Source organism: Arvicanthis niloticus, chromosome 12 (genome assembly GCF_011762505.2).
Source record: "Arvicanthis niloticus isolate mArvNil1 chromosome 12, mArvNil1.pat.X, whole genome shotgun sequence".
Lineage (NCBI taxonomy): Eukaryota > Metazoa > Chordata > Mammalia > Rodentia > Muridae > Arvicanthis > Arvicanthis niloticus.
Window position 1 is genome coordinate 73,718,176 of NC_047669.1, and position 25,535 is coordinate 73,743,710.

The following is a 25,535-nucleotide window of genomic DNA, read 5'->3' on the forward strand; positions in this document are numbered from 1 at the left end:
GGAAAGTGTGAGTTTAGGGAGGACCTGGGGAGACAGCTTAGTCAGCAGAGTGTCTGCCTTACAAGTGTGACGACATAATTCCAATCCCGAGGACATGTAAAAATAGTGGCATGCACTTAAAATTTCAGCACTGGTGAGACTTGAGTGGCTGAAAGGAAAGCTCAGGTCATCCAGAGCCAGGCCTCTATGGAGCCCTTTCTCTGGGCAGAGCACTTGTGGAGCTGTGAGGGCCTTGGGCCTGGGCAGGAGGTTATCTTCCTAGGACTTGGGAAAACAATGGCATCATCCCTGCAATGGAAAAGGGCTGGGGTTCCAGCACGAAGGAACTCCGTAGCTTTCCCGGAAAACTGAGTTATGATACCAAGGTCCCTGTGTGGAGGAATTGTCTCAAATCACACCTGGAGAAGGTATCTCTCTTTCTGGACAGTAGGTACCATCTCCCAAATACTGTGGGTTCATCAGAATGTCAGCCCCACAACAGACTCTCAGAAGAATCATCTCAACCCTTGGCAACAGCTCAGGGCTCTGTGCTTATAGAAATTCCTTAGAGGCTGGAGAGGTGGGTCAGTGGTTAAGAGCACTGACTGCTCTTCCAGAGGTCCTGAGTTCAATTCCCAACAACCACATGGTGGCTCACAACCATCTGTAATGGGGTCTGATGCCCTCTTCTGGTGTGTCTGAAGAGAGCAATGGTGATTACATTAAATAAATCTTGAGAGAGAGAGAGAGAGAGAGAGAGAGAGAGAGAGAGAGAGAGAGATCCTCAAAGTTGCCACCAGGGGGCAGCCACATCCAGAAGTCCAATGTACCTGTAGAAATCCAGTATTTTTGGAAATTTGTGTGATTCGAGGCCACTAGGTACCTGGCCTCTAGTAGACATGGGGACCACTGCTCTTACTCTGTCTGTGTCCCTTCCACATTTAGAGCCATTTTATGAATCCAGTGGCTGCACACACAAGAAGGAACCAACCCTGCCCCTCCACACAGAGCGTGTGCACATTCCCTGGGTCGTCATGCCCACTGGGCTTTTGCTTATCTCCTTTAGCCTGACTTAGTATTTATGTCGCACAGAGTCACCTACTGATGAGGACTCAAGATAGGTCGCCTGGCCTATAGTTTCAGATGACGGGAATCTGGCCATTTTTTCAGCCTGTCAGCTGCATGCTAACACTTATTCAGACTGTTGAATCACAAAGGTGTCCTGAGGGGACCCACATCCAGGTTCAAGGGAAAAGTTAAGGAGATTCCAGGACAATGGATGCAGCTGGAAGTAGTTGTATTCAGTGAATCAAATCGGCCTCAGAAACACAAAGACTGTAGTCTTCTCTCCTTTTCAGTTCCTAGCTATAGAGACATGGGTGTGTACTTGAAGCAAACTGCAAAGCTGTCTGGGGACCCGAAGGGAGGAACAAACAGGCCATGGGGCAGGGTGCACACAAAGTACATGATAGAGCCTTGGGAACAAGTCCTTGGGAGTCAGTACTGTGTATGGTGACCATCCGCCACCCAAAATATTATTCAAAGGGGCAAAGTGACGAGATCATTCTTGACATTTGCAACCTACCTCTTTGTGACTTAATCTACTTTTTTCTCTAATTTTTATTTTATTATTTTTATAATAAATTATTTAATTTTATCATATTCTTTTCCATCCCTCAATCCCTCCTAGATTCACTCCACCTCCCTACCCAACTAACTTTATGCTTCCCTCTCTCAAAAAAAAAGAGAGAAAAGAAAAAAAATCCCCAAATTCCAATCAGACAAGGCAACAAACAAATCAAAAAGTGCAAGCACACACACAAACACACACACTACACCATACACACACCATACAGCATATACATACTCCCACACCCACCCACACACCACACATACACTCACACACCCATATCACACACACACCACACACACATTCACACACACACCCATATCACACACACACCACACACACATTCACACACACACCCATATCACACACACAAATACACACACTACACCATACACACACCATACAGCATATACATACTCCCACACCCACCCACACACCACACATACACTCACACACCCATATCACACACACACCACACACACATTCACACACACACCCATATCACACACACACCACACACACATTCACACACACACCCATATCACACACACAAATACACACACTACACCATACACACACCATACAGCATATACATACTCCCACACCCACCCACACACCACACATACACTCACACACTCATATCACACACACACCACACACACACCACACACTCACACACACACCACACACACATTCACACACACACCCATATCACACACACACCACACACACACCACACACACTCACACACACACCACACACACATTCACACACACACCCATATCACACACACACCATACACACATTCACACACACACCCATATCACACACACAAACACACACACATACACACACTACACCATACACACACCATACAGCATATACATACTCCCACACCCACCCACACACCACACATACACTCACACACCCATATCACACACACATTCACACACACACCCATATCACACACACCACACACACATTCACACACACCCATATCACACACACACCACACACACATTCACACACACACCCATATCACACACACACTCACACACACACCACACACACATTCACATACACACCCATATCACACACACACTCACACACACACCACACACACATTCACACACACACCCATATCACACACACACCACACACACATACACACACACTCACACACACACCACACACACATACACACACACTCACACACATACCACACACACACCACACACACTCACACACATACCACACACACCACACACACACCACACACACTCACACACACACCACACACACCACACACACACCACACACACTCACACACACACCACACACACCACACACACCACACACACACCACACACACTCACACACACACCACACGCACACCACACACACACCACACACACACACCACACACACTCACACACACACCAGTAACACCAGAACCGTGGTAGCAGTAGTGATGAGTAACTGCTAAGTCAGTGCCGGCACATGAAGACCTCACAGCTTCTCTCACAAAGGCCAGAATCGCGCCACTGCCTTGCCTGTGTCCCCGCTGGCAGCAGATGCTAGGCATTAAGCACCCTGCCCCTTTAAGAAAGTGTCTTGGTTTGATTTCCGTTGCTGTGATAAAGACCATAACCAAAAGCAATGTGGGGAGGAAGGAGTTTATTTATCGTACACATCCCACTTACATAGTTCATCACCACGGAAGCCAAGGCAGGAACTCAAGCAGGGTAGGGACCTGGAGGCCGGGACTGAAACAGAAGCCATCCAGGAACACTGCTTCCTGGCCTGCTCCCCCGGGTTCCTCAGCCTGTATCAGGCTACAGCATAGGACCACCTGTCTCTTGGTGGCACTGCCCACGGAGGGCTGCACCTCCTACGTTACTGTTAATCAAGAAAACACCCTGCAGACTTGTCTGAAGTTCACTCTAGTGGGGGCAGTTTTCTCACCCGAGGCTCCTCTTCCCTTGGTTCTGTCAAGTTGATTAAAAAGACAAACCAGCACACAGGGAAAAAGGGCTCCGTGGGTAAGCACTGTCCCCTTCTGATGCTTGGTTTCCTCACTTTTGGTCAGAGGAGCCATGATTCTCCCTCCTGACACAGTGTGCTAACACACGGACTTAACTGTCCCATGATCCTTATTCCACAGATGCTGGGGCTGCCTTCAGGCCCCTCAGAAGTGTCACAGTGGTGTGAATACTGCACCCCTGGGGCGTGGAGAGGTGGCTTAACACAGCAGCTCTCAGCCCTCCTAATGCTGTGCCCCTGTAATACGGTTCCTCATGTTGGGGTGACACCCCACCCCAACCATTATAAAATTATCCCCATTGCTACCCCGAAACTGTACTTTTGCTATTGTTATGAATCATAATATAAATATCTCTGTTGCCAATGGTCTTAAGAAACCCCTATGAAAGGGTCGTTCATAACCCACAGGCTGAGAACAACTGACTTAACTCTTAAGATTATGGACTTCTCAACAGGGGACCTGGGTTCAGTTCCCAGCACCCACATAGTAGCTCAGAGCCATTCATAACTCCAGACGATCTGACACCCACTCCTGGCCTCCACAGATACCAGGCTCATATGAAGAATACTTAAACACATGCAGACAAACAGTCATATCCATAAAACAGCAAGAAATGAATATTGAATATTGTTTTTTAAAAAACAGAGAACACAAAATCGTGTTTCAAAAAAAAAAAAAAAAAAAAAGCTTTAACAAAAAAAAAATACAGCAAAAACACAGTCCTAACAAAAATACTGTAGAAAAAAAAATATGGGCGGAATCTATGAACAGCTGAGAACGGACTCTGGCTTGGCCCTACCCCTCCACGTGTGAGAGAGCAGATGTGACAGTGTAACAGGCAGATGACATTTTTCTGGCTCAGTTCATTTCTTACTTGCATCTTCCCCTGTGCCCTCTGAATCGAGAGGCCGAGACAAGAGGAAAAGATAAGGAGTCTGCCTGCAGTGGCCAGAGAGGGAGGCCCCAGTTTCCAAGGACAGAGAGCTCCAAGACCTGGGGGTCTCCCTGCCTTAAAAGGCACAGGAATTCCTGAGGAGAAAGCCAGCTGGCGATAGGAGGTCTGTATGCCAGGAATATCAAGGTCACTATGTCACAAGCTAGTCATGAGCACTCTCTCCAAAACTTCCCTCCAGTCTGGGCAACAGGCATCTGTCTGGAGCAGAGCTTGGCTCACACAGGGGTCACAGATGTAGCAGCCACAGCTCCATTCCTGGGGCTCATACCTCTCAAAACTGCCAGAGAAGTGTCCTTGAGCACCTCGGGGTGTGGAGGAGTCGGGCACTCATGGGAGTTCAAAGGATTCTGGGACCTAAATAACTCAAGGACAGTAGCAATTCAGAGGGTGATCCATGACAGGGTTCTGATGCAGAGATCACACACACACACACACACACCACAGGAATCCCTGCCTTTCAGGAGATGAGCACTTGAATCAGACGGCGTCAAACGTGTCTACTGAGAACAGTCAGTGTTGTGGGGACTGCTTTTCATTAGATTGTGTTGTCTTTAAATCTTCTTTATTATTGTTTTATATGTGTATGATGTGTGTGTGTGTGTGTGTGTGTGTGTGTGTGTGTGTCTGTATGGACATACTGTGTATCAAGTGGATGACAGAGGACAATTCTCTGTAATCTGTCTTTTCCTCCCAGATGGGTTCTAGGGATCTAACTCTGGTCACCTCTATGTGCCAGCCCTGTGTTTAGCTTTCCAAAACTGTGTCTCAGTGAGTGTTCCACACCCTCCAGGAGTGCCCGGCAGGTGAGCTTTCGAGGTATCAGGATTTGAAGGATCCTAGTGTCTTCAGGAGGTGCCCCTGGGAAGGAGAAGGCTGGTACACAGAACAGTAACTCCCCATGCTATGCGGCCAGTGTCCTGAGGAGCCTTTGTCTGCTGCAGAGTGTGGCTCTGATGCTCCACTCCCACAGTCCCCGCTGGTTGGGGGGAGGAGGAGGGGCAGCAGATACTGCATCAGCTGGCTAGACTGCTTTATCAAAGTCTCCCAAGCAACAGGCAGGCATTGTCCCACCTTCTCAAAGCTGGAGTTTAAAACGAGGGCTTGGGAGGGCCTCATGTCCTTGAATGGTCACAGAAACAATTGTTCCTTTTTTGACTCCAGTGGCCATCTGTCCTCCGCTCTCCTTGGGTTTTGTCCTTGTCACTCCAGTCTGTCTGTGTTCTCCATGTGTCCCTCTTAGAAAGTCATGAGTCCTACTACACAGAGTAGGACCCACTTCAGCTGTTCACCGAAACCTGGTTTCCAAACAAGGCAACACTCACTAGGACTGGGGGGTTGGAGCCTCAATGTGTTTTTTAGGGACATAATTCATCTGACAAGTCAAACCTGACACCTCGAGGACAGTGCTACGCCTGCCCCACATGTTCCCAGTGCCCACACCCATACCTTCCCCTGGGCCCTTTGGGGTGGGCAGGTGGCCACTTTCCCTTGATGGTAAGTGCACACCTTGTTCATGGTCTCCATTCTGGAGGAGTCATTTTTTATTTCCTCCTCTGTCTCAGCCCTACAAGAAGCAATTTCTGTCCAGATTGAATTGTAAGGGGTATCGGGAGGGTGTGTACATGGCGGTAGGAGTAGTGTATGGGGGTGGGGGAGTGTGTTCGGGAGTGGGGGGGGTGTGGGGGGGGGGGGGAATTTGGGGTGAGTGTGTTTGGGAGTGGGGGGAGTGTGTGAGGGTGGGAGTAGTGTGAGGGGTGGGTAAGTGTGTGTGGGGTGAGGAGTGTGTGTGTGGGTGGAGGGAGTGTGTGGGGGTGGGGGGAATTTGAGGTGAGTGTGAGTGGGTGTGAGGGGAGTGTGTGTGTGGGTGGGGGAGTGTGTATGGGGGTAGGGGAGTGTGTATGGGGGTAGGGGGAGTGTGGGGGGTGTTGTGAGGGTGGGGGGAGTGTGTGGGGGTGGGAGGAATTTGGGGTGAGTGTGAGTGTGGGTGGGGGAGTGTGTATGGGGTGGGGGAGTGTGTGGGGTGTGGGGAGTGTGTGTGGGGGTGGGGGATGTTTTGGGGGTGGGGGGAATTTGGGGTGAGTGTGGGGGGGTGGGAGAGTGTTGGGGTGGGGGAGTGGGGGTGGGGGTGTTAGAAAAGGAATGCAGGAAAGGTGTATAATAAGGGAGGAGTGGGAGACAGGAGGACAGAGGGCAGAATCACGGCTGTGAACATGACAAGGACAGAGCTGGCGCTGTTTAGATATTGATTCCGTAGCTTTAGCAGAGACCAAAATAAGCAGTAGCCTCAGGGACTGTGGGTGAACAGCTTTCTGATGAACCGGACAGGTGGGCAGCACAGGAAGGCCCTGCCTCCTCTGTACACCTGAGGGTGTGTCACCGCCTCCATCAAAGCTGCCTCAAATCTGTCAGTGTCCTTAAGTGGGACAGGGAGGACCGAGAGAAAGCACAACCTTCCCAGGATAGGGAGGACAGAGAGCACAACCTTCCCAGTACATGGAGGACAGACAGCATACCCTTCCCATTTCAAAACCTGCTTACAAACTGGACTCATCATGTCCACGTCTCCCATCAGAACGTAATCACATGACACGGCTAAATGAGATTTGAGGAAACTCAGCTTGTATTCTCAGAAGCCACGACGTCTGGGACCGTGCTAGATTTACAGAGACAAGGGCAGGCGCTGCAGGATAAGTCGACTGTCTACTATAGAAAGAATGCGATTTCAGAAAGCTGGTGTCATTAATTCACCCCTCACAATCTTTCACAAAAACTCAATGGTACCCCTACAATAAAGACCACGGCAGGCATGTGACTAGAAAGACCAGCTTGCCACCTGTAGGGCTTGTCTATTCTTAACCAGCTACCGAGTTCATGACAATGGCTTCAGCTCAGGCAGGTGTGTGGCAGGCTGCTCAACAGCCACCTGGTTTTCAATGACATAGCAAGCTCTGAAGCTCTCCAGGACTCGGGCCTGGAAGAAGGCCTTGCCTTTCTCCTGCCAGGCATCTGACTCGATGTACACATTGAAAGGGTCGTGGGAGTGCTCCAGCTTCTTGGATCGGATGTAACTTAGCATGATGCCCAGGGTGAAGAAGCCGAAGAAGCCCAGCACCATGAGAATATAGAGAGCCTCCAGCTTGCTGTCATCTCGGAGCTGAGACCTACGAGCCAGGCCCGACACGTTGCCGTCCTGTTCAGCTGTCTCCTGCCACAGCGAGGCCAGAAAGGGCAGAACAGTCGTGGAATTGGACAGGGTCATCCTGGGCGTCAAGGTTTTCCTGATGCAGAACGAAACTCCTGAAAAGAAAAAAATGCAACTTGGAATCAAAAAGCATGATTGGCTACTCCACCCCCACCCCTCGGGTGACAGGGACGAGCAGACATCCTTCCATGGCATGTACTGTCAGGAGTCTCACTGACTCAATCAGTTGGTGACCGACCGGACCGCCTTTGTTTCTGCTCAGCAGTCCTCCCGCTCTCTGGCAGGCAGCCATTGCGATGAGTCTCAGTGACACTTCTTACCTCACACTGCTCTCACCTCTTCCCGTTATCACGGACTTTACGGCCCATTAATGTTGCTGCTTGCCTGTGCATTTCCTTACACTCAAGCACCGTCACTTCTCTCTCTGCCCACTCCCCCTACTGAAGAAAACTGCGGTGGCCACTCACTCCAGAAACAGAGCAGATGGGCCAGCAAATAGCTCAGTGTGTGAAAGTGCTGGATAAACCTGGGCCTGACCATCTGAGTTCCATCCCTCTCACCCACATGGTGTCGGGAGAGAACTGTCTCGTGCAAACTGTCCTCTGGCCTCCACATGTGTGCCCGCTTCCCCAACATACACATACATATGCACAAACACAAAATAAATTAATGTAATTTGAAAACCTTTAAAGGATAAAAGTAGTACCAGAAAAACAGAGGCAGGAGGATCCCTGTGAGTTTTGAGTCTATAGAATCAGTTCCAGGCCAGCCAGGGCTACAGGGCTACATAGTAAAGTCCTGTCTCAAAAAAAAATACATATATATATATATTATAAGCAAAAGAGAGGCAAACAGCCTCATTCTGGTTCTATGCATCTGAAAATGACTTATATATTCATACAGCACTTTTGGGTGGCTGCAGTGATTTAAGTGGGAATCTCCCCCTATAGGTTCACGTAACTGAGCCTTTGGTCCTGGGTCTGTAGCACTGTTGCAGGAAGTTGTAGAACTTTTAAAAAGTAACGGCTTGGTGGAAGAACCACAGCACTTGGGGAGGGGTTTGAGGACATACAGACTTGACCACTTCCGGTTCACTCTCTGTTTCCCGTATGCAGATGAAGATGTGGTCTCTCAGCTTCCTGTTCTGGATGCCTGTGCCATGCCTCCCCCGATATTATGGACTCTCACTCTGGAACTGTAAGTCAAGAGAAGCTCTTTCTTCCATAGGCCATATGTGCTCGCTGCATTTATCACAACGACAGACAAGGAACTACAGAGGTTCCATAACCACTCAGCCGGAGGTGCTGTCAGGGCATCTTTGGATGGAATGTGCAATGGGTGATTGCTATAATGGGAATGTGTCCCCAAAGTCCACATGTTGGGAAGCTGGTTCTCAATGTAACAGAGTTGGGCAAGAAGACTACTGGAAGGTGACTGTGTCACAAGGATGCTGTCCCTTGTGAATGGACGGATCCATTTATAGATGACTGTGTTATTGACAGAGGGCCTTTATTGTCCAGTCACTCATTCATAGATTTAATGGGTTATCCTTAGCTAACTTGCTCTGTCTTGCCACATCGTGGCGTAGTCCGAGATGCTTTACCAGATACAGAATACATGACCACACCACAGTGTTGGACGTCTTCAGAACCGTGACACACACAAAGCTTTGTTCCCCATAAACTATGCAGGCATGGTACTTGGATTTGTGAGAGAACAGGCTGGGTTTGGGGGGCTGTTTCTCCATGGACGACGTCTCTCGGCGGGGTGGGGGTGGGGGGCTGGGTTCCCTGAATGGAAGCCATATGCTATAAGGTAGCACCCAGAAGAAGGTGCACTGAGTTTCCAACACTCCAGTCTGAGGACCTGGTAGGTGTTCAGTGTGCTAACCTTCCTTCTCTGATTACCTCCTCCAGTGAATGACTGGTGGGCCCCTAAAGAACACACCACTCCTGACATCATGGCCTCATCTGAAAGCCCAGGCTTGGTCACTGTGAGAAGTGTCTCCGAGTAACTGTAGGATTCTGTCAGATATTTTGTGTGTTCCAAGAACCCTACCTAGGTGACCACCAGATCACTGATGAGTGAAAATTTCTAATCCTTTGGGGTGGGTGTTGGGTAAATACCACCTTCTACCCCTCTCTCTTTTTTAGAAGCAGAAGCCTGGAGATGTGTAGTTCAATGCAAAAATGACCACTAGGAGTTTGGCAGGCTTGAGGTGGTCTAACCTCATCTCCTAGGAATCTTCTGGCAGCTAAGTAGAATATGCCATGAGCTACCTTTAGTGACTTTTGTAGCTAGAAGCAAAGGTTATGTTTGGGACACAGTTCCTGGCCAGAGTCACCATGGAAAGAAAGTCTAACATACACCAGGGCAGCTCAGCCTTCTCCAGCTAGCATGGGGACTGCGACATTGACCAGCATCAACCCTGGGGCAACCATCAACCCCAGAACTCCCAGCCCACTCTGGGTTAGACCTATAGCTACTTGTTTGTAGACCTGGATTAATTTAAAAGTGAACCTGAGGGGCTGGAGAGATAGCTCAATGGTTAGGAGCATTGGATGCTTCTCCAGAGGCCCCGAGTTCAATTCCCAGCAGCCACGTGGCAGCTTACACTGCCTGTAATCCATCTTCAAGTGAGTTGACACCTTCACACTGCAGGCAAAACACCAATGCACGTAAAATAAGAATGAATAAATCATTGTTAAAGATGAACCCGAACCCAGCCCCAGGCGAAGCTGTTTGGCGCTTTCTGAAGCCTTCTTGCTCTGCACACAGTTGACATGTTAGTGGCCTCTACTTTCCCTCTCCTCATGCCAACCTCGCCCTGGTGATCACACCTGTTCCTTTAGAATCATACACATGGCCTTGACCCCAGCTCTCCTGTCTCAGCACTAGAGCTGTGGGGCACTGCTCATCAAGTTTACCCTTTGGCCATTCCCAGGCCGCTCCCACTCAGAACCCCAGCTGCACCCTGTCAGCACCCTGTCAGCACCCTGTCAGCACCCTGTCAGCACCCTGCCTGAGCTCAACAGCCATGGCCTCCATCCACATCAATACTGGAGCAAATCCTACCTCAGCAGTCCCAAGTGAGGGCCTTCATTTGTCCCTAGTTACCTTCAGAAGGACCTGGCCTGTCCAGAGCACAGCTACGGTTGGGCTCTGGATTTGAGGGTCGCAGCTCCACTCCTCCATTGCTGTCAGTGTCCCCAGGCACCATGCCGCCAGTCTTTCTGGCCCTTCACTAACTTTCCACTTATCCTTACGTCTTCATACATTTCTGGTTCAGACCGGCTCCACAATGGTGTTATTCATACTCGGCCAATGAGACCCCCTTAGTGGGGCAGCTCACACTTTTGTTTCTGAGACCTTCTTTGGTATATAGGGCTGGGTTAGCATCATTCTGAACTCGATGCTGCCAGCTTCATCCTGGTCAAGATATTTAGACTCCATTTCTACTCAACCGAGCTGGTGCCTGGCCCACAGCAGCACAGGAGCTACCCGGGAACATTTACTGAGATGATATCATCAAACTTAATATTGTCCCACAAACGGGGCCTGGCTCTCTAAACCCTGCTTACTTTAATTAGAGGAGGCCGTTGAGCTGGCTTTAGAGCTTCAGTTAACTCCCACGCAAACCCACTCTTAAAGGAGCTGACAGTGCTCAGACTTTGGCCTCCTCACCTCTCACTTTGGATTCCGGCTCTGACTTCATGGGCACAGGATCCTAGAAATGACCCCCAGCCTCTCTTTTCTGCATCCTTTCCTCTCTGTAAAACAGGAAAACTCAACATTTCCAAGCTGTTTGATCACTGATCAGGCGTGGAGCATGGCCAGTGCTGGTTGACATTTAGCGGTCCTGAGTATGGATACGGCTGGTTGGTCTTGACAGGGCCGAGAGATACCTAGAATACTGGCAAGGCACTCCTCTGGTTATGTCTGTGGGGATCTGTCTAGAGGTGACTAGATCATTGAATGCCTCAACGTAATCAATGGTTCAGTCCACAGTGGACTCACAGTTTGAACAGACTTACAGGAGGCCTTGGAACTGTAGAGGGTGAAGCTGTGTTGAAGAGCGTGGGTTGCTGTTGCCGTGGAAGGGTCTTTCTGAGTACTCTTTGCTGCTTCCTGGCTGCAGGCTGAGGTGAGCAGGTCTGTTTTAACTGTGTGCTGCTCTGCCTTGTGCCTCACTGTAGCCCAAGCAACGGTGCCAAGTCACAGTAGATCAAAACCTCTGCAAGTGTGAGCCAAAATAAATCCTTCCAGAATTGTCATCTTAGGCGTTTGTCTCACAATAGAAAATGGCTGACACCAGGAGATCGCTGGGTCTTCTGAGGCCACTGGGTCTTTCATCCCACGTTGTCTCCAAGAATCTGGGTCTTTAGGTTCAGGTCTCATCTCACCATGGTCGACACTGTGGCTCTCTTCAGACGTTCTGGAGAGAGCTGTCGTGGGTGAGAAGTGAAGCTCATCTTTCTGACTGCTAGCCTTTTGAGTATGGGCAGCGGCCTGTTAGGGGTGAGAAGGGCAGAAGGTACACCATGCTTCCGGATCCTCAACAAAGTTGAAATCTAGCCTGTCTAACAAGGGATCAGTCAGGAGTTGTCTGAAAACTCATCAAAAACTCAGAGCACAGTGACCTCTCCCAAAGTGACTGGAACCATTAAGGGAGACTCAGGCTCCTGCCACAGAGAAGAGTGGGCCCCGAGCTGACGGTATCATTTTATTTCAAGAAATAACCAGCTGGCAAGCCTGCTGCCATTTACTGTCAGGGAGTTCTTACAGACCAATGACTATGTGAGGGAACATATGTTAATTGGTTTAGAATCAATAACTCTACACAGGAAACTAATTTCAGAGTCAATTCTGTATTTAATTTATACTTGAGGGTTTACTAAAAAGACCTATTACTTAAAACCAGTTGGAAATTTCTGTGACCAGAAGAAACAGACTTAAACATCTGTTTCAGCCCCCCCTCCCCCCTCCCCGGGCCCACACACCCTCCCTCTCCTTCTTAGGATCATAGTTTAGCTTGCCTAAGAAGCACCTGATGTACTGCTTCACCTCAGGGGCTTCTGCACCCCTAAGACTTAGGTGGAAACTGGGAATTTGCATGTCAAATGCCTTCTGCATCCAGGAGCTGCCCTGGGCACCAGACCCACTAGCTTTGAGAAATTCTATGGAGCTCAGAGAATAATGATGCTTGGATCCTACCCCTGAGATGGTAATGATGCCGCTCTGGGTCCCTACCTTGACACTGGACTTTTTAAAAGCTTATCACTGTGTTTCAAATGTGTCCCCAGAGCATGTGCTGGAAAGAATTCTCAGTGCAACAGTGCTGAGGGCCTTTAAATGGTGATTGGAAAGCATTCGGGGCGGGTCAACCCCTCCCCTCCTTCCACCTTCCACCAAGGGATGGCACAGAAAGAAGGCTCCTGCCAGGTGTGAGCCACTGGCCTTGGACTTTCCGCTTCAGTCCAAAAAGGAATTTTCCTCTTGAGAGTGTCTCCTGTAGTCCACGCCGGTCTTGAGCTTATTACATATTGAGGGTGACCTTGAATTCCCAAAGGTCTTGCCTCCACCTCCCCAGTGCTGGGATTCTAGATTAGTCACCACGCCTAGTGTATGCTGCAGGAGGACTGAACCCAGGGCCTGGAGCATACTGATGAAGCACACTATCAAATGAGCTAGACTCCTGGATATTTTTGTCCCAAACAGACCTCTGTACTCCCAACTGGCACATCTTGTAGTCAGGGTGGAGGCATCTGGGCTGAGCAGTGGACAGTTAGAAAACAGACTGAGGTTCTGTTCTGCAGAACACCTGGCAGAGTTAATGGTCTAAGACGTAAATCACGGCGGCGTAAATCGTGGCCGAATCTTCACACTGTCTTTGCTTTCCAGACCTTTCTTGGTCTTGCATGCGCCTCCAGAACGTGTCATCTTTACTTGCTCATGTTAACTCACCCTGGCACCTTAAATCATGGTTAGCTTTACGCTAGGCTAGAGAAGCCAGCTTGGTCACCTCCCTTTCAAATCACAACTCTCCAAGTTTATGGAAACTGTCTTGTTCTTTATAGTTATGCATTGCCTTGCCGTTGCTGATGCTCTCTGTGCCCAACAAAGCCTGAAGGTCATTGTGTAGTTCGTACACTGAGGACTCCGAATGAGTTAGTCAGTGGCCTTGTGACAGTAGAAATGACACAGTCCAATCTGCACACCATTAGGGAGCTTGTGTCCTGTTCTCCAAGTTCACTGCCATTACAATGTCAAAGCACCCACAGTGCAGTGGCCCTGGTGTCAGACTGTTGGACCCAAGTGGGTGTGGAGATCCAGCCATTTTTAACTTACAGAGAACTGGGCCCCATAGTATTACGATGAGTGGCCCAAGGTTATCTCTCTTGGCAAAACTCGTGAGATTTAATCTTTATCTACAGGCTCCCCTTTTCCCAGGACAGAGAAGGGAGTTCCCGGGACCTTGTACAGAGGAGACAGACTCCTTAGACTCAAAGGAACTGGGGAACCAGCCACTTCTTGGGTACACTTGGGTCTTACATGTAAGGACTGGCTTCTTCCCTAAACATTCCCTTAAGCTATTAGAAGTTGTCCCCTTCCTTAGACCTCCATAAACAGCTCTGCCCGAGAGCCATGGCTCTGGGTCCTGATACCAGAACAGCCCAGCTTCAGACAGAACCAGCCTGGCGCTCAGCTTGGACTGGACACTCTCACACTGGCACTGGCTGGGATCTCCACATGTTTCTGATGATGCTTGGGTTTGAAGCAGGGGCATTGTCCCCAGTTAGAATAGTGCACATGTGGTTTTTCCTTGAAAGCTCAGACCCAGAGCTCCAGGTCGCTGCAAGTCACTTAAGACATGGGGCTCAGGAGGCTGGGTAGGTGGAACCCAATGTCTGCCAGTGGAGCCCGTGTGGCCCCCAGTGCACCTTCTGCATTCCTGCCCCCACCCCATGTGCTCTTGCTATGTTACCCATCAGCACTGATAACAGTCTGGAAGCTTCCAGAACAGAGGCTTTTCCAACACTGGCAACATTCCGAGGACTTGATGGCTGGCTCTCCTGGCAAGGCTTTGTCTAGCAGTTTAAGTTCCAAGATAAACGGGCGTGATGAGGGTCATGGCCAGAGCTTCGGACTGTTTCCTGCCCCACTCAGCTTTGGATGAGCCAGGGCGCGTTCCCCAGTCATGCCTTATCTCAGTGGAGTGGGGTACATTCTTGTTCCTAGTGACAGGGTTCCTGAGGCATTTCCTTAGCAAGACTCCGGGGGCAGAGTCACAGAAGCATTCGGCCTTGTGTATTTTAAGAAGCAGGATAAGTGTGAAGGCAATTCTAGACAGGCCCGATCTGGATGACCGTGACCTTGGCCGAGCCTAGAATTTACACCAGTTGATCTTGGAAGCAACTATCTATTGCCTGTGCCTTCATTTCAACGCCATGTCCACCACACTCTGCATGCTCCTGTCCATACATGCTGCATGCTCCTATTGAGAAAGAAGCCAACAGGCCTCTCCAGGCCCTCCAGGCAGCAAGCTGGCTTACCACTGCCTTCCATCCTTCCTTGGGGACTGAGGCAGACAGGACTTCTCAGGGACTAAGTGTGGAGACTCAGAACCACTGTCCTCAGACTGGGAGGCTGCTGTCTGTCGCTTCCTGGCTGCATGTGGGCTGCGGTCTCTGAGTCTGGTCCTATTTCCCTGGCTTCCCCAGACCTTCCCACAGATGAAGGACAGGGAGGCTGGGGTCTGAGGACTGGACAGGCAAACATGAAATGCTCAGAAGATTCAGGGAGGGGGGGAGTGTGAGAATTTTGGATAAAGAACAAATGAAGTATTAAGTTGAGGAGGCAGGAACTGTACTCAGAAACTCAGGTAAAAAAATCAGAGAGCCTCGGCTTCCCCTCTAAAGGTTTGGGATGGTGACCTTACCCAGACTGCATGTTGCACACACCACAAGGTTGTACGCAACATCAAATAACCCTGCAATGACCTTTGCCCCTGCTCTCTTCAAGAGCACGTGCAGGACATCTCATGCCACAGGCCTTTCAAAGGCTAGACAGAATGGTAAACTGTGAGAACGCTGCCTGTCAGCCCCTTGTGGGGCCAGTCTCTCCCTTCCGCAGTAGGAGAAAGGTTTGCTATGTAAAGGGATGGAACTCGGAGTGTCCAGACAGTACCACTGCAATGAGGGAGTGAGTCACTGAGAAGGTACACTGCATTCGGAAGCGGCCTGTGAGGTTATTACATGAAAGCCTCTTGCAATGCAGTATGTTTTCCTGTTAAAATTTATAGTTTTTTTATTTTTATTATTTTTTTGCAAGATACAATTTCTTTACCTATATGGCTCCCTACCTTATCTCTAAAAAGATTTAAGTGATTATTGATGCAATGCACTTTTGCCTGGCACCATCACTCTCCATGCTCACCCTACAATCCTTTTCTATTGCGTTGTGTTTGAATGTACGGTAGGTTTCTTAATTACTGTGCTGCTGTCGGATGTCCATCTTCCCACCGAGAGGTAAGATTTCTAAGTGAGATTTCTGCATAAGCTGTTTTTCATTCTGCCCAGAACAGCTGGAACAGAGTCTGCATCTGGTGGAAATGCAGTAAGCAATCACCAGAAGCAGGCGTGCACGCATGAATGCACGGATGCATGGATGCCTCCGCGTTCCATCTCACTCCCAGAATGAGAGACCACACAGGCAGCCGCCCACCCCCAGAGACACGGGTGACGTGTGTGAATCTCTGAGATCCTTCAAGGGCTTATATTTTTAGAAATGATTCCTACTCCACTATCAAAGGCAAGATCTGTAGGGTGATGTCAGGACTGTTTCCTTGGGAACTTGGGGCGCCTTCCTCATTTGCTGGGAAAACCAAGCAGACTCAGAAGGCAGAAGCTTCTGCCTCAGTCAAAGTCACATTGTATCCAAGAATCGGAGCAGAGCCTGTGAACCAAGCAAAGGCCCCATCAGGGACCACAAATGGCAGCTGCTAGATGTCCAGTGTTAGACGGAATAATAACAGCAGCTACAGTTGGTTACAGTCTTCCTCAGTGGGGGTGGACATTACTTCTTGTGCTGAAGTGAGCTATCAGTCCACACAGAGACATCCCAGGGCAGGGGATGCATCAGATGACCCAAAGAGCCCACCCTAATTGCTCTTTACCTCAGTGGAGTGCAGTAGGAATTAGGGATTAAGAGCACACCATAGCTGTTACCTGACTTTTTTCTAGAAGCTTCCCATTCCTTCACTACTGCAACCATGATCAGATATCAACCATGTTCTCCATGTCCCATGCCTTTCCCACAGGGAAAAAAAAAAAAAAAAAAAAAAAAACGAAAAACAAAAACAAAGCAAACAAACAAAACAAAAACAAAACCCAAAACCCAAAGAACCTTCCTGATCAAAATAATTAAATAAATAACTAAACAATAAAAATAAAATCAGGTTCTTTGTGTCTGGTGTGCTTCAAGTATCACTGAATTGGTGGTGGGGAAATCTCTTCAAGGCTGAGGACTGGGGGTGATGGTTTTAGTTTTCATTTGATGCTTTTAAATATTTTTCAGATTTTCTCCGAGAATGCCAGTGAGTTAATAATAAAAGCAAAATGTTTTCTTATAACTTTCCTATACATGAAGACAGGTAGAGAGGGGACTGGCTCGGAGTTAAATCCATGGCCCTGCTGTGTGTCTGTAGGCCAAGACTGGTCCTAGCAGGGTACCTGTCCCAGAGGCAGGAGCCCTGACTTACCTGGGTCTAGAAGCCAAGGGAGCCTGGTGTGCAGCGGGATCCTTGGAGCCTATGCCGGGGGTCTAGGACCGACAAGCCCAGAGGCACCCATGAGATACGGCTTTTGACAGGCAGAGCTGCACAGAGCCGCGGGGGCTTCCAGCTGGCACGGCTTGTGATCTGCCAGTCCAGGTTTCTGAGGCTACCCAACCCACCCTGAACCCCGAACCCTGCACCCTGCAGGCTGCGGGCTGCACACTACACGCTGCACGCTGCACTCAGCCCCAAGGGCAGGAAGCACTTTGACTCTCCAGTGGGTGGGCTAGGCTGGCAGACAGTCTATGGGAGAATAAAGAGAACAGACCCGGGCAGCCGCAAACACCCTGTTAAGTCGCTGCAAACACAGTCACCTCAGAGATAGCTCAGAACCTCTCCGGATCCCTTTATCTTAACACCCTGCTGGACCCCCGTGGCTATCTTGAGCATCTACTTACTGGATGGACGGTGCAGAGGTGGCTAAACAGTCGGGCTCTGCTGTGGGCAGTCAGCTGCTGGAGGGACTCCAGCCCTGGCGCCACCTCCCAAGTTCTTAGGCAAGTATGAACCGCCTTTCTCTCCCAGCAGGGAGCAAGCTCCAAAGTGGCTCAGGTGACTTCCTGGTCAGTCTCATAGCGTTGCCCACCCGCTTGACAGGTGTGAGTCAGCAGGGGCAGTTCTGGGGAAAGGGCTTGGCCAGGCTAACAGATGAGATACAGAGGCAGGCTTCTGACCTACAGCTAAAGGACATAGCCAAGAGTCACTGCATCCCCACCCCACCCTGTGGTCTTCCTTATCTGGTCACTTCTAAGGACCACAGCCCCTATGTGCCCCTGGGGACAACTGGCTGCAACTGAAGGCCCTCTGGCAGGCAGTCCTATCTGCAACATTCCAGGACAATACTCCTGTTGACAAAGGCAGATGGGGAGCTGTGCTGGCGTGGGTGGAGAGCCCTAGACCAGCGTTGGACGTGTAATGTGATTCTGAGAAATCGATTTCAGAGACAGGCTCTGAGTCTAGAGATGTCTTAAAGATATAAAGGTTCTTCACAGTTTTATTTACAATAATTAAAACCTTGTTGCCTAATGCCAAAAAGAAATAAAAATAAAATAAATTAACAATTAAATTAGGGCCTGTACGATACAAAGCTCTTTCACAGTGAAATATCCCATGAAGCCACTAGCAAAATGTCTACAAGTGGGTTGGTTGTAATGTGGTTTCCTTTGTCCTTTGTTGAGACAGAGTCTCATTGTGTTACTCTGACTGTCCTGGAACACTCTGTGTAGACCAGGCTGGCCTCAAGTTCACAGATACCCACCTGTGTCTCCCTCTGAAGTGCCAAGATTTAAGTCATGCAGCATCAACCTGGCTCAACACGACATATCTTATAGTGCTACCTGAAAAAGGCAGGCCTAGATTTTACAGAGAGGGAGACATTGTTTCAAAGGGAAGCAAGGAGAAAAATGCCTGAGGTCAGCACTGGGCACAGGGGGTCACCCAAGATGGACTTTGTGGGTTCAGCTCTAAACCTTCAGCAACCGTACATACTCCAGAGAAAATAAAGTTCATAAACTTGGCCTAAAAATTCCCCGTTCTTTCTCCGCTGTGCTGTGCTGTGCTGTGCTGTGCTGTGTGGGTGTGATGTCCTTCTGTCCATCTTTCCAAAGCCAGAGTCCAGCAGCTGAGGAAAGGGGTGATGGATGAAGACACTGTGTTTATCCTACCAAGCACTGACATGTGGTCCTTCCACACACAATCCAGACTGGGCCAGCTGCCTGGATCACTCTATCAGGGCATGGGATAATGCCTCCCTCCTGTCCCTGGGCGTTGTGAGTGGGAGCATTTCCAGAAAGGTAGTGTGGCTCACAGCAGTGTTCTCAGCTCTCTTCCGGGTTCTCTCTGCTCCCCACAAAATTAGTTGTTTATTATTACATGGCTGTACTTGATATCCATCCCATTTGTCATCGTGAGGTGTGCTCCACCCTTGGTGAGCCTGGACCTGTGAGGTATGCTCTACCCCTGGTGAGCTGGGATGGCCTTCCTTGTCTTTTCTTTTTCTTTTCTTTTTTTTTTTTTTTTAAGATTTATTTATTATATTTATATGAGTACACTGTAGCTGTCTTCAGACACACCAGAAGAGGGCATCGGATCCCATTACAGATGGTTGTGAACCACCAAGTGGTTGCTGGGAATCGAACTCAGGACCTCTGGAAGATCAGTCAGTGCTCTTAACCTCTGAGCCATTTCTCCAGCCCTTTCCCTGTCTTTTCAAAACTCTTTTTTCCTTCACCTTTTCATTTGTACCCCTTTTTCTCTTAGATACAATGGATATGACCTCTGTCCCCTTCAAATGACCTTGTACCAGAGCAGCTTCCTCCTTCTCCTTTCTTCCTGGTCCTTTACTAAAGTCATTACAGATATGGCCCCTGTACTCTCAGTAGGGTTAGCTTCATCTTCCTGGAGCCCCTACTTCAGTAAGTGTGACATCCACAAACCAACCACTTCCCATCATCCCCTCTTAGGAATGCCTCAGATCTAAGTGGTCTGCCTCCTCCTGGCTCTGCTCATTCTCTGATGCTAAGAGAGCCAGGATAAGTCTTCAGTATATGCATATGGCACTTGGTCATTCCCCGTGGTTGCCATTCATCTGGTGTCCTTCCTGCCTCAGGCTGGGCATTCTCTGTCCTTTGGCTTCTCCATTGTTGTCCAGGTTAAGTAGCTTTGCATTACCTCAGCAAAAACCTGAGATAATTACCTCACAAGGGAAGAGGTTCTCTTTACACTGGCTGGCACCCAGTGGTTTGAGCCTGTGTGGTGGGGAGTGTGTCATGGCTGAGCAAAACCAGTATCTGAAAGCCAGGTAACAAACGGGCAGAGAAGGGGCTGGAATGTTCCTGTCCCTCGCAGAGACATTCAACAAATGTCTTAAAGGCTCCACATCTTTTCTTTTTCTTTCTTTCCTTTTCTTTTCTTTCTTTTCTTTTTTAACATCTTAGCTGTCAATAGCACCAAGCCAAGAATCAAACTTCAGGTGACATTTAAGGCCCAACCCATAAGGCTGAAGGGATGGTTCAGTGGGTAAAGTGCTTGTCTTGTTTGCATGGGGACCTCTGTTTGACCACCCACCAGAATCCAAGTCCTCATCCTAGGGCTGGGGAGGCAGAGGCAGGAGGATACCCGTGACCTGCAGCCTACCTCAGTTGATGAGTTCTAGGTCATCGAGAAACTGTAACAAAAAATGCTGCCAGCACCTGGGGACCAGCACTGGCAGCAGCCTCTGTCCTCCAGATGCACACACACACACACACACACACACACACACACACACGACCATGCACAGAGATCAAAGTTATAACATTGTCCCGACCCTTCTATCCCATGGCTCCTATTGCCTCTTGGGGCAACTGTCATTTCCCTGAGAATTCTGGGTCTTCTGTGAGAAACACCACCTCTAAACTACCAAGCTTTCTTTATCCTAATCACGGAACACAGCTGTAGCATGCTAACAACACGAGTACTTCCACACCAGGCTGAGACAGGATTGGGGATGGGAACTCAGGGCCCAATGTGAGTCCCCTGGAAGATGGAAAAGGGCCTCTGGGCCATCCACATCACCATCTCTGTCAGGAGTATTGTCGTCCCCACGTCCACGGCCTGACCCACACATCTTCTCTGGTGACTTCTATAACCCTTCTCTTGACTACACTCCCTCACCTGACGAGATTCAGGAAGATATAGGAGGTCTGTCTTCTAGACCCCCAGAGCTCCTCTGTGGAGAGAGTCCTGCTCAGAAGCAGTATCTGGCATCCATCAGCAAAGTGCTACCTCCTGGGAGTGCTCCGAATTAGAAAACTGGCCACCACCTTCTGGGCTGGCAGCCCCCTGACCCCCGACAACTTTCCTCCAACTGAGCTGCTGAGGCAGCAAAAGAGAAGCCCCCACTCTCTACCCAGCCTGCCCTTTCCCATGGGTACCCTCCCTCAGGGTTTCTGCCTTGTCTTTTCAGCTCTCCAACCCACAAGCTTAAGACTCTCCTCCACATGGACCCCAGGGCTGGTTCAGACCTCAGCCACACAGTGGGGGTCACAGGCCAGCTCTGAGCCTCTAGGTCTAGGTCCGTCTACTTAATTTTCAGTTAATTTTAAAAACTGAACATGGAAATATCTAGATGTTTGGTTCTCAAACTCAAGGAATCTGGAAAGGCTCTGTCTGGTAAGATGAACCCCGCTGTACAAAATTCAAGGTCCTCACCACAGACCGCCCTCAGCCCATGTTCATCCAACAGTGGACCTCAGCAGGCTTAGCTTGTCATGGCCTGCCTGGTTCTGCAAGTATGGAGTTTGTTACTCTGTGGCAAGTCTGTCCCTTCCAGGGCCCGCTGCCTGCAAGACCAGGGCAGCACAACCCAGCTGTTTCTTTCTTTCTCACACCTGAAACCTCACTTCCCAGTGCTTTGCGCTTGTCCGTCGGTAGGGTTGCCAGCGCTTTCAGGCTGGTCGGGTGTGTGCCATTTTAGAGCAACAGTCACAAACTTTCCCCAGATTCTTGGAAATATGAAAAGGAGGAGGAGGAAGAGGAAGAAGAAGAGGAGGAAGAGGAGGAAGAGGAGGAAGAGGAGGAGGAAGGAGAAGAGGAGGAGGAGGAAGAAGAAGAAGAGGAGGAGGAGGAGACCATAAACAAAATACTATGGTTTTCAGTCTTCCTGCCTCCAGTCCACACATGCAACACCTCAACCTTAATCGCATGTGCATTCCATTCATAACATCATGAAGATTGCAGCGATTTGTCAAAGGCAGCCATGAACCTAAAGCGGCAACTTCTTTGTGTGGTGGTTCAAGGGTGTTTCTAGCTGCAGAGGTTTTCAGAGCCTCAGCGCTCGCGGCCACCATGCTAGCGATCGTCGACTCCAGGCAAAGGCTGTCTTTTCCAGTTACCTTAGCATCGATCCTACTACGGGACTCTACCGTGGACCAAGACCAACAAATGCCATGCACATTACCCTGCTGCCAGACAGCAAGACGCTCACTGAAATAAACTTTTAGCTGGCTCTGGTCATGGTTCGAGGACATATTTGCTAACTTGAAACACCCTTGAACTACCACACAAAGAAGTTGCAGCTTTAGGCTCACGGCTGCCTTTGACAAATCGCTACAATCTTCATGATGTTATGAATGGAACGCACATGCAATTAAGACAGCTTTTCCAAAAGAAGTGACTACTTCACCCACCCCCTCAGCCTCTCCCCCTCACCACTGTCTCTGTCCAGGAATAACGCTAGACTGATGGGAGATGGATACATTAATTACAGCTTGGAATAATATTCCTGGGTCAGAAAGAACACCAAATCTACTTACACAGGGCTTGACATTTGAACATCAACACTGCCTTTTTATTTTCCTTTTTAAACTCAAAGTGGTCCAGTTTGCCCAGACATGGGTATAATCCTTTTAAACACTGTAGACCTAAGGTTGAAAGGGTAACAATATGCCGGGTGTTTTCCTAGGCCCAGGAGTCTGGAGATGAGGGAGTGAGATTGGCATCTCAGTTCCTTGCATGTCTGATATTATTTTGGTCTGTCTCCAGTTCCTGAGAACACAGAAGCCTTATTGTTGAAGTCCTTGAAATGAAAGGACAGGGCACCCTGCATTTCACACTGGTGCAAGTGGCCTTCTCAGGGAAAGCATGTATGCATGCTCTGTGTGTGTGTGTGTGTGTGTGTGTGTAAGTGCATGGGCACACATGTGGGTGTTGAGGCTAGAGGGAGATATTTGGTGAGTTTCTTAGTTTCTTCTAACTTTAGTTTTTGAAGCAAGGTCTCTTGATGAAGCTAGATCTCACCAAGTTACCTAGACTGACAGTGAACAAGCCCCATCTGTTCTCCGGGGTCCACCTTCCCAGAGTTGGATGCTGCAGGCATCCACCTCAGTATTCACCTTCTTACCTGGGAACTGGAGATCCAAAAAAGGTCCTGAGCCCTGCAGTCACCGACTGAGTCATCTCCCCAGCCCACTGAAGATTTCTGAACCTTAGAAGCAACGTGGTCTGCAGCCATGGTCACAGTTTCTGCTGTCCCATTGCCCCAAGGTCTAGATACACATTGTTGTCTGGGTCCCCCACGGGTACTAAATGAGTAAGAGAATAAGACAAAAGCAGAGGCAGAGGTAGGCATGACTCACAGGAAAGAAAAAAATATATATTCAGACGAAGTTTTTAGAGAAAGCAAATGTCAAAAATCTATAGTATAAAATTCATAAAAAGATTTTGAAGAAAACCTTGATCTTGAAACTGTGTTCTTGGTTCCTATCATATTCTGATCTGAGTATAGACCCATTTCCTTAATTTTTTTCCTCTATAAAGAAATCACTGCTGACTTCTCAGTTCAATTCAGGGTTTGCTGATTTCCTATGTGGGGAAGGCACAAGATACTGGGTCGAATGCATGTGGGTGATTGGGCACCTTACAGGCTAAGATTCCAGTCCTCTCTCACCAACCTGCCCTCCTCAGACCCATAAAGACTTTCTGACAGAGTAGTCCTCACTCCTTACTGGGAGCATCTGAGCAGTTTCCATCACCAGGGCTACCCTTCCTCTTCCCAGTGCACCTAGGACTGGTTTTCCCTTTCCTTTCCTAAAGCCCTTACTGAAGGCTGTCCAGGATCTGCTTTAGACAAGGACTGAGCAAGAGCTCCAGGCTGATCTCTCAGCCTCCCATGAGCTTGCGCGGTCGATTCCAGGATGTCACTTCCCATTTTAGCCAGGAATGGCTGTGAGGCTCTACCTGGAAGCTTCCAAAGGGCAGATTCGAACAGCCCATTTTGTTTCTGGTCCACCATCTCCAAGGAAGAGCTTGGCCCTTGCCATGAACTTTCTGGGTAGTTCTGAAGTGTCTGATCAGTTGTCTCTTTGTGGTCCAGGGGAGCCCTCTTTCTTGGAACAGTAGCAGCCAAGCCTGCAGTCGGCAGTGATGTGTGAGCACAATGGAGCCCCAGTGAATGCTGGCTTGAGCTGAACTTGGGGAAGTTGGAGCATGTGTGTTTGCGCCAGAAGTGTAAGAAGGAAGAATGAGCATGAATGGTAGGATCTAGATGAAGATCTGCTGGCGTGACAGCGGGTCAGACCGCGTCTCCTTGGACATCACTCTTCTGGAAGTCACGAAATGCCACAGAATCTAAGAGTTGAATAAAGGAATAAGGAAATTGTCTTCAAAAAAAGCCCACGGTTACTTATGTGTTCCATTTCTCTTGGCAAGTGTGACCAGAGTGACGTGGATCCTGGAACACTTCGTGGGGTCCCAGGCTCAGCACCCAGCCAGACACTCACAGACCCTGAGCAGGGGTGGGGTGGGGTGGGGTGGGGTGGGGTGGGTGGGGTGGGACTGGAGTTCTGTTTCTGGCTTTGTTCATGTGTCACTCAGAGGTAAGAATATGTGCTCTGTTTCAGGAGTTGTGCTGTCCTGTGATTTTCCATCTTGAAGTTGGTTGGTATCAGTGTGTGCTAACTCCATAAACTAAGGTGAGGTCCGTTAGGCACCTTTGGTATTAGAACTCATTATGTTTTAGGGTTGTAGGCTTCAGCCTCACTGTGGTGAGTTTTGCCTTTATCTCCTTTTCAGCTGCCTCTCACATCCAGGCAGTCCTTCCTTGACCACCATTGTATAACAGCTTTTGCCTGACCTCTGGGATCGTATCCTGCACTAGATGGATAACAGAAACTTGGGGGTTCTTCCCCAGAGAGACACCAGGGGCAATTCCCCATCATGAGGACAGTGTGTCATTAGACTTGGTCTCCTCTGGGCCTTGGTCTCTGCTCTGGGCCTTGGTCTCTGCTCTGGGCCTTGGCTCTCCTCTGGGCCTTGGCTCTCCTCCTTCTTCCTTGGGCTCTGAGAATTGGAGACTCACTGTTTATTCTTCAAGGCCTTCCCCTGGTTTCTGACTTTATGCCCCATGTTTGG

At 49.2% G+C, this 25,535-nt stretch overlaps 1 protein-coding gene across 2 annotated transcripts; it reads right to left on the bottom strand.

Moving 5' to 3' along the window:
* Positions 1 to 7,063: 7,063 nt before the first annotated feature.
* Kcne1 (potassium voltage-gated channel subfamily E regulatory subunit 1) lies at positions 7,064 to 18,399 on the bottom strand. Of its 2 annotated transcripts, none has more exons than XM_034515855.2 (2): positions 17,571 to 18,016; positions 7,064 to 7,905 (listed from the first exon to the last, which is right to left on the bottom strand). In XM_034515855.2, the coding sequence occupies exon 2, from the start codon at positions 7,865 to 7,867 to the stop codon at positions 7,478 to 7,480; it is 390 nt and encodes a 129-aa protein (XP_034371746.1). In that variant the 5' UTR covers positions 7,868 to 7,905; positions 17,571 to 18,016; the 3' UTR covers positions 7,064 to 7,477. The 2 variants fall into 2 exon arrangements, with proteins under 2 accessions (XP_034371746.1, XP_076767313.1); XM_076911198.1 differs by lacking the exon at positions 17,571 to 18,016 and adding an exon at positions 18,044 to 18,399 and having other exon boundaries at positions 7,069 to 7,905.
* Between the last annotated feature and the right edge of the window lie 7,136 nt (positions 18,400 to 25,535).

Bases quoted from the DNA above. Each gene is read 5' to 3' on its own strand.
- Kcne1 (XM_034515855.2), bottom strand. From the start codon at position 7,867: ATGACCCTGTCCAATTCCACGACTGTTCTGCCCTTTCTGGCCTCGCTG.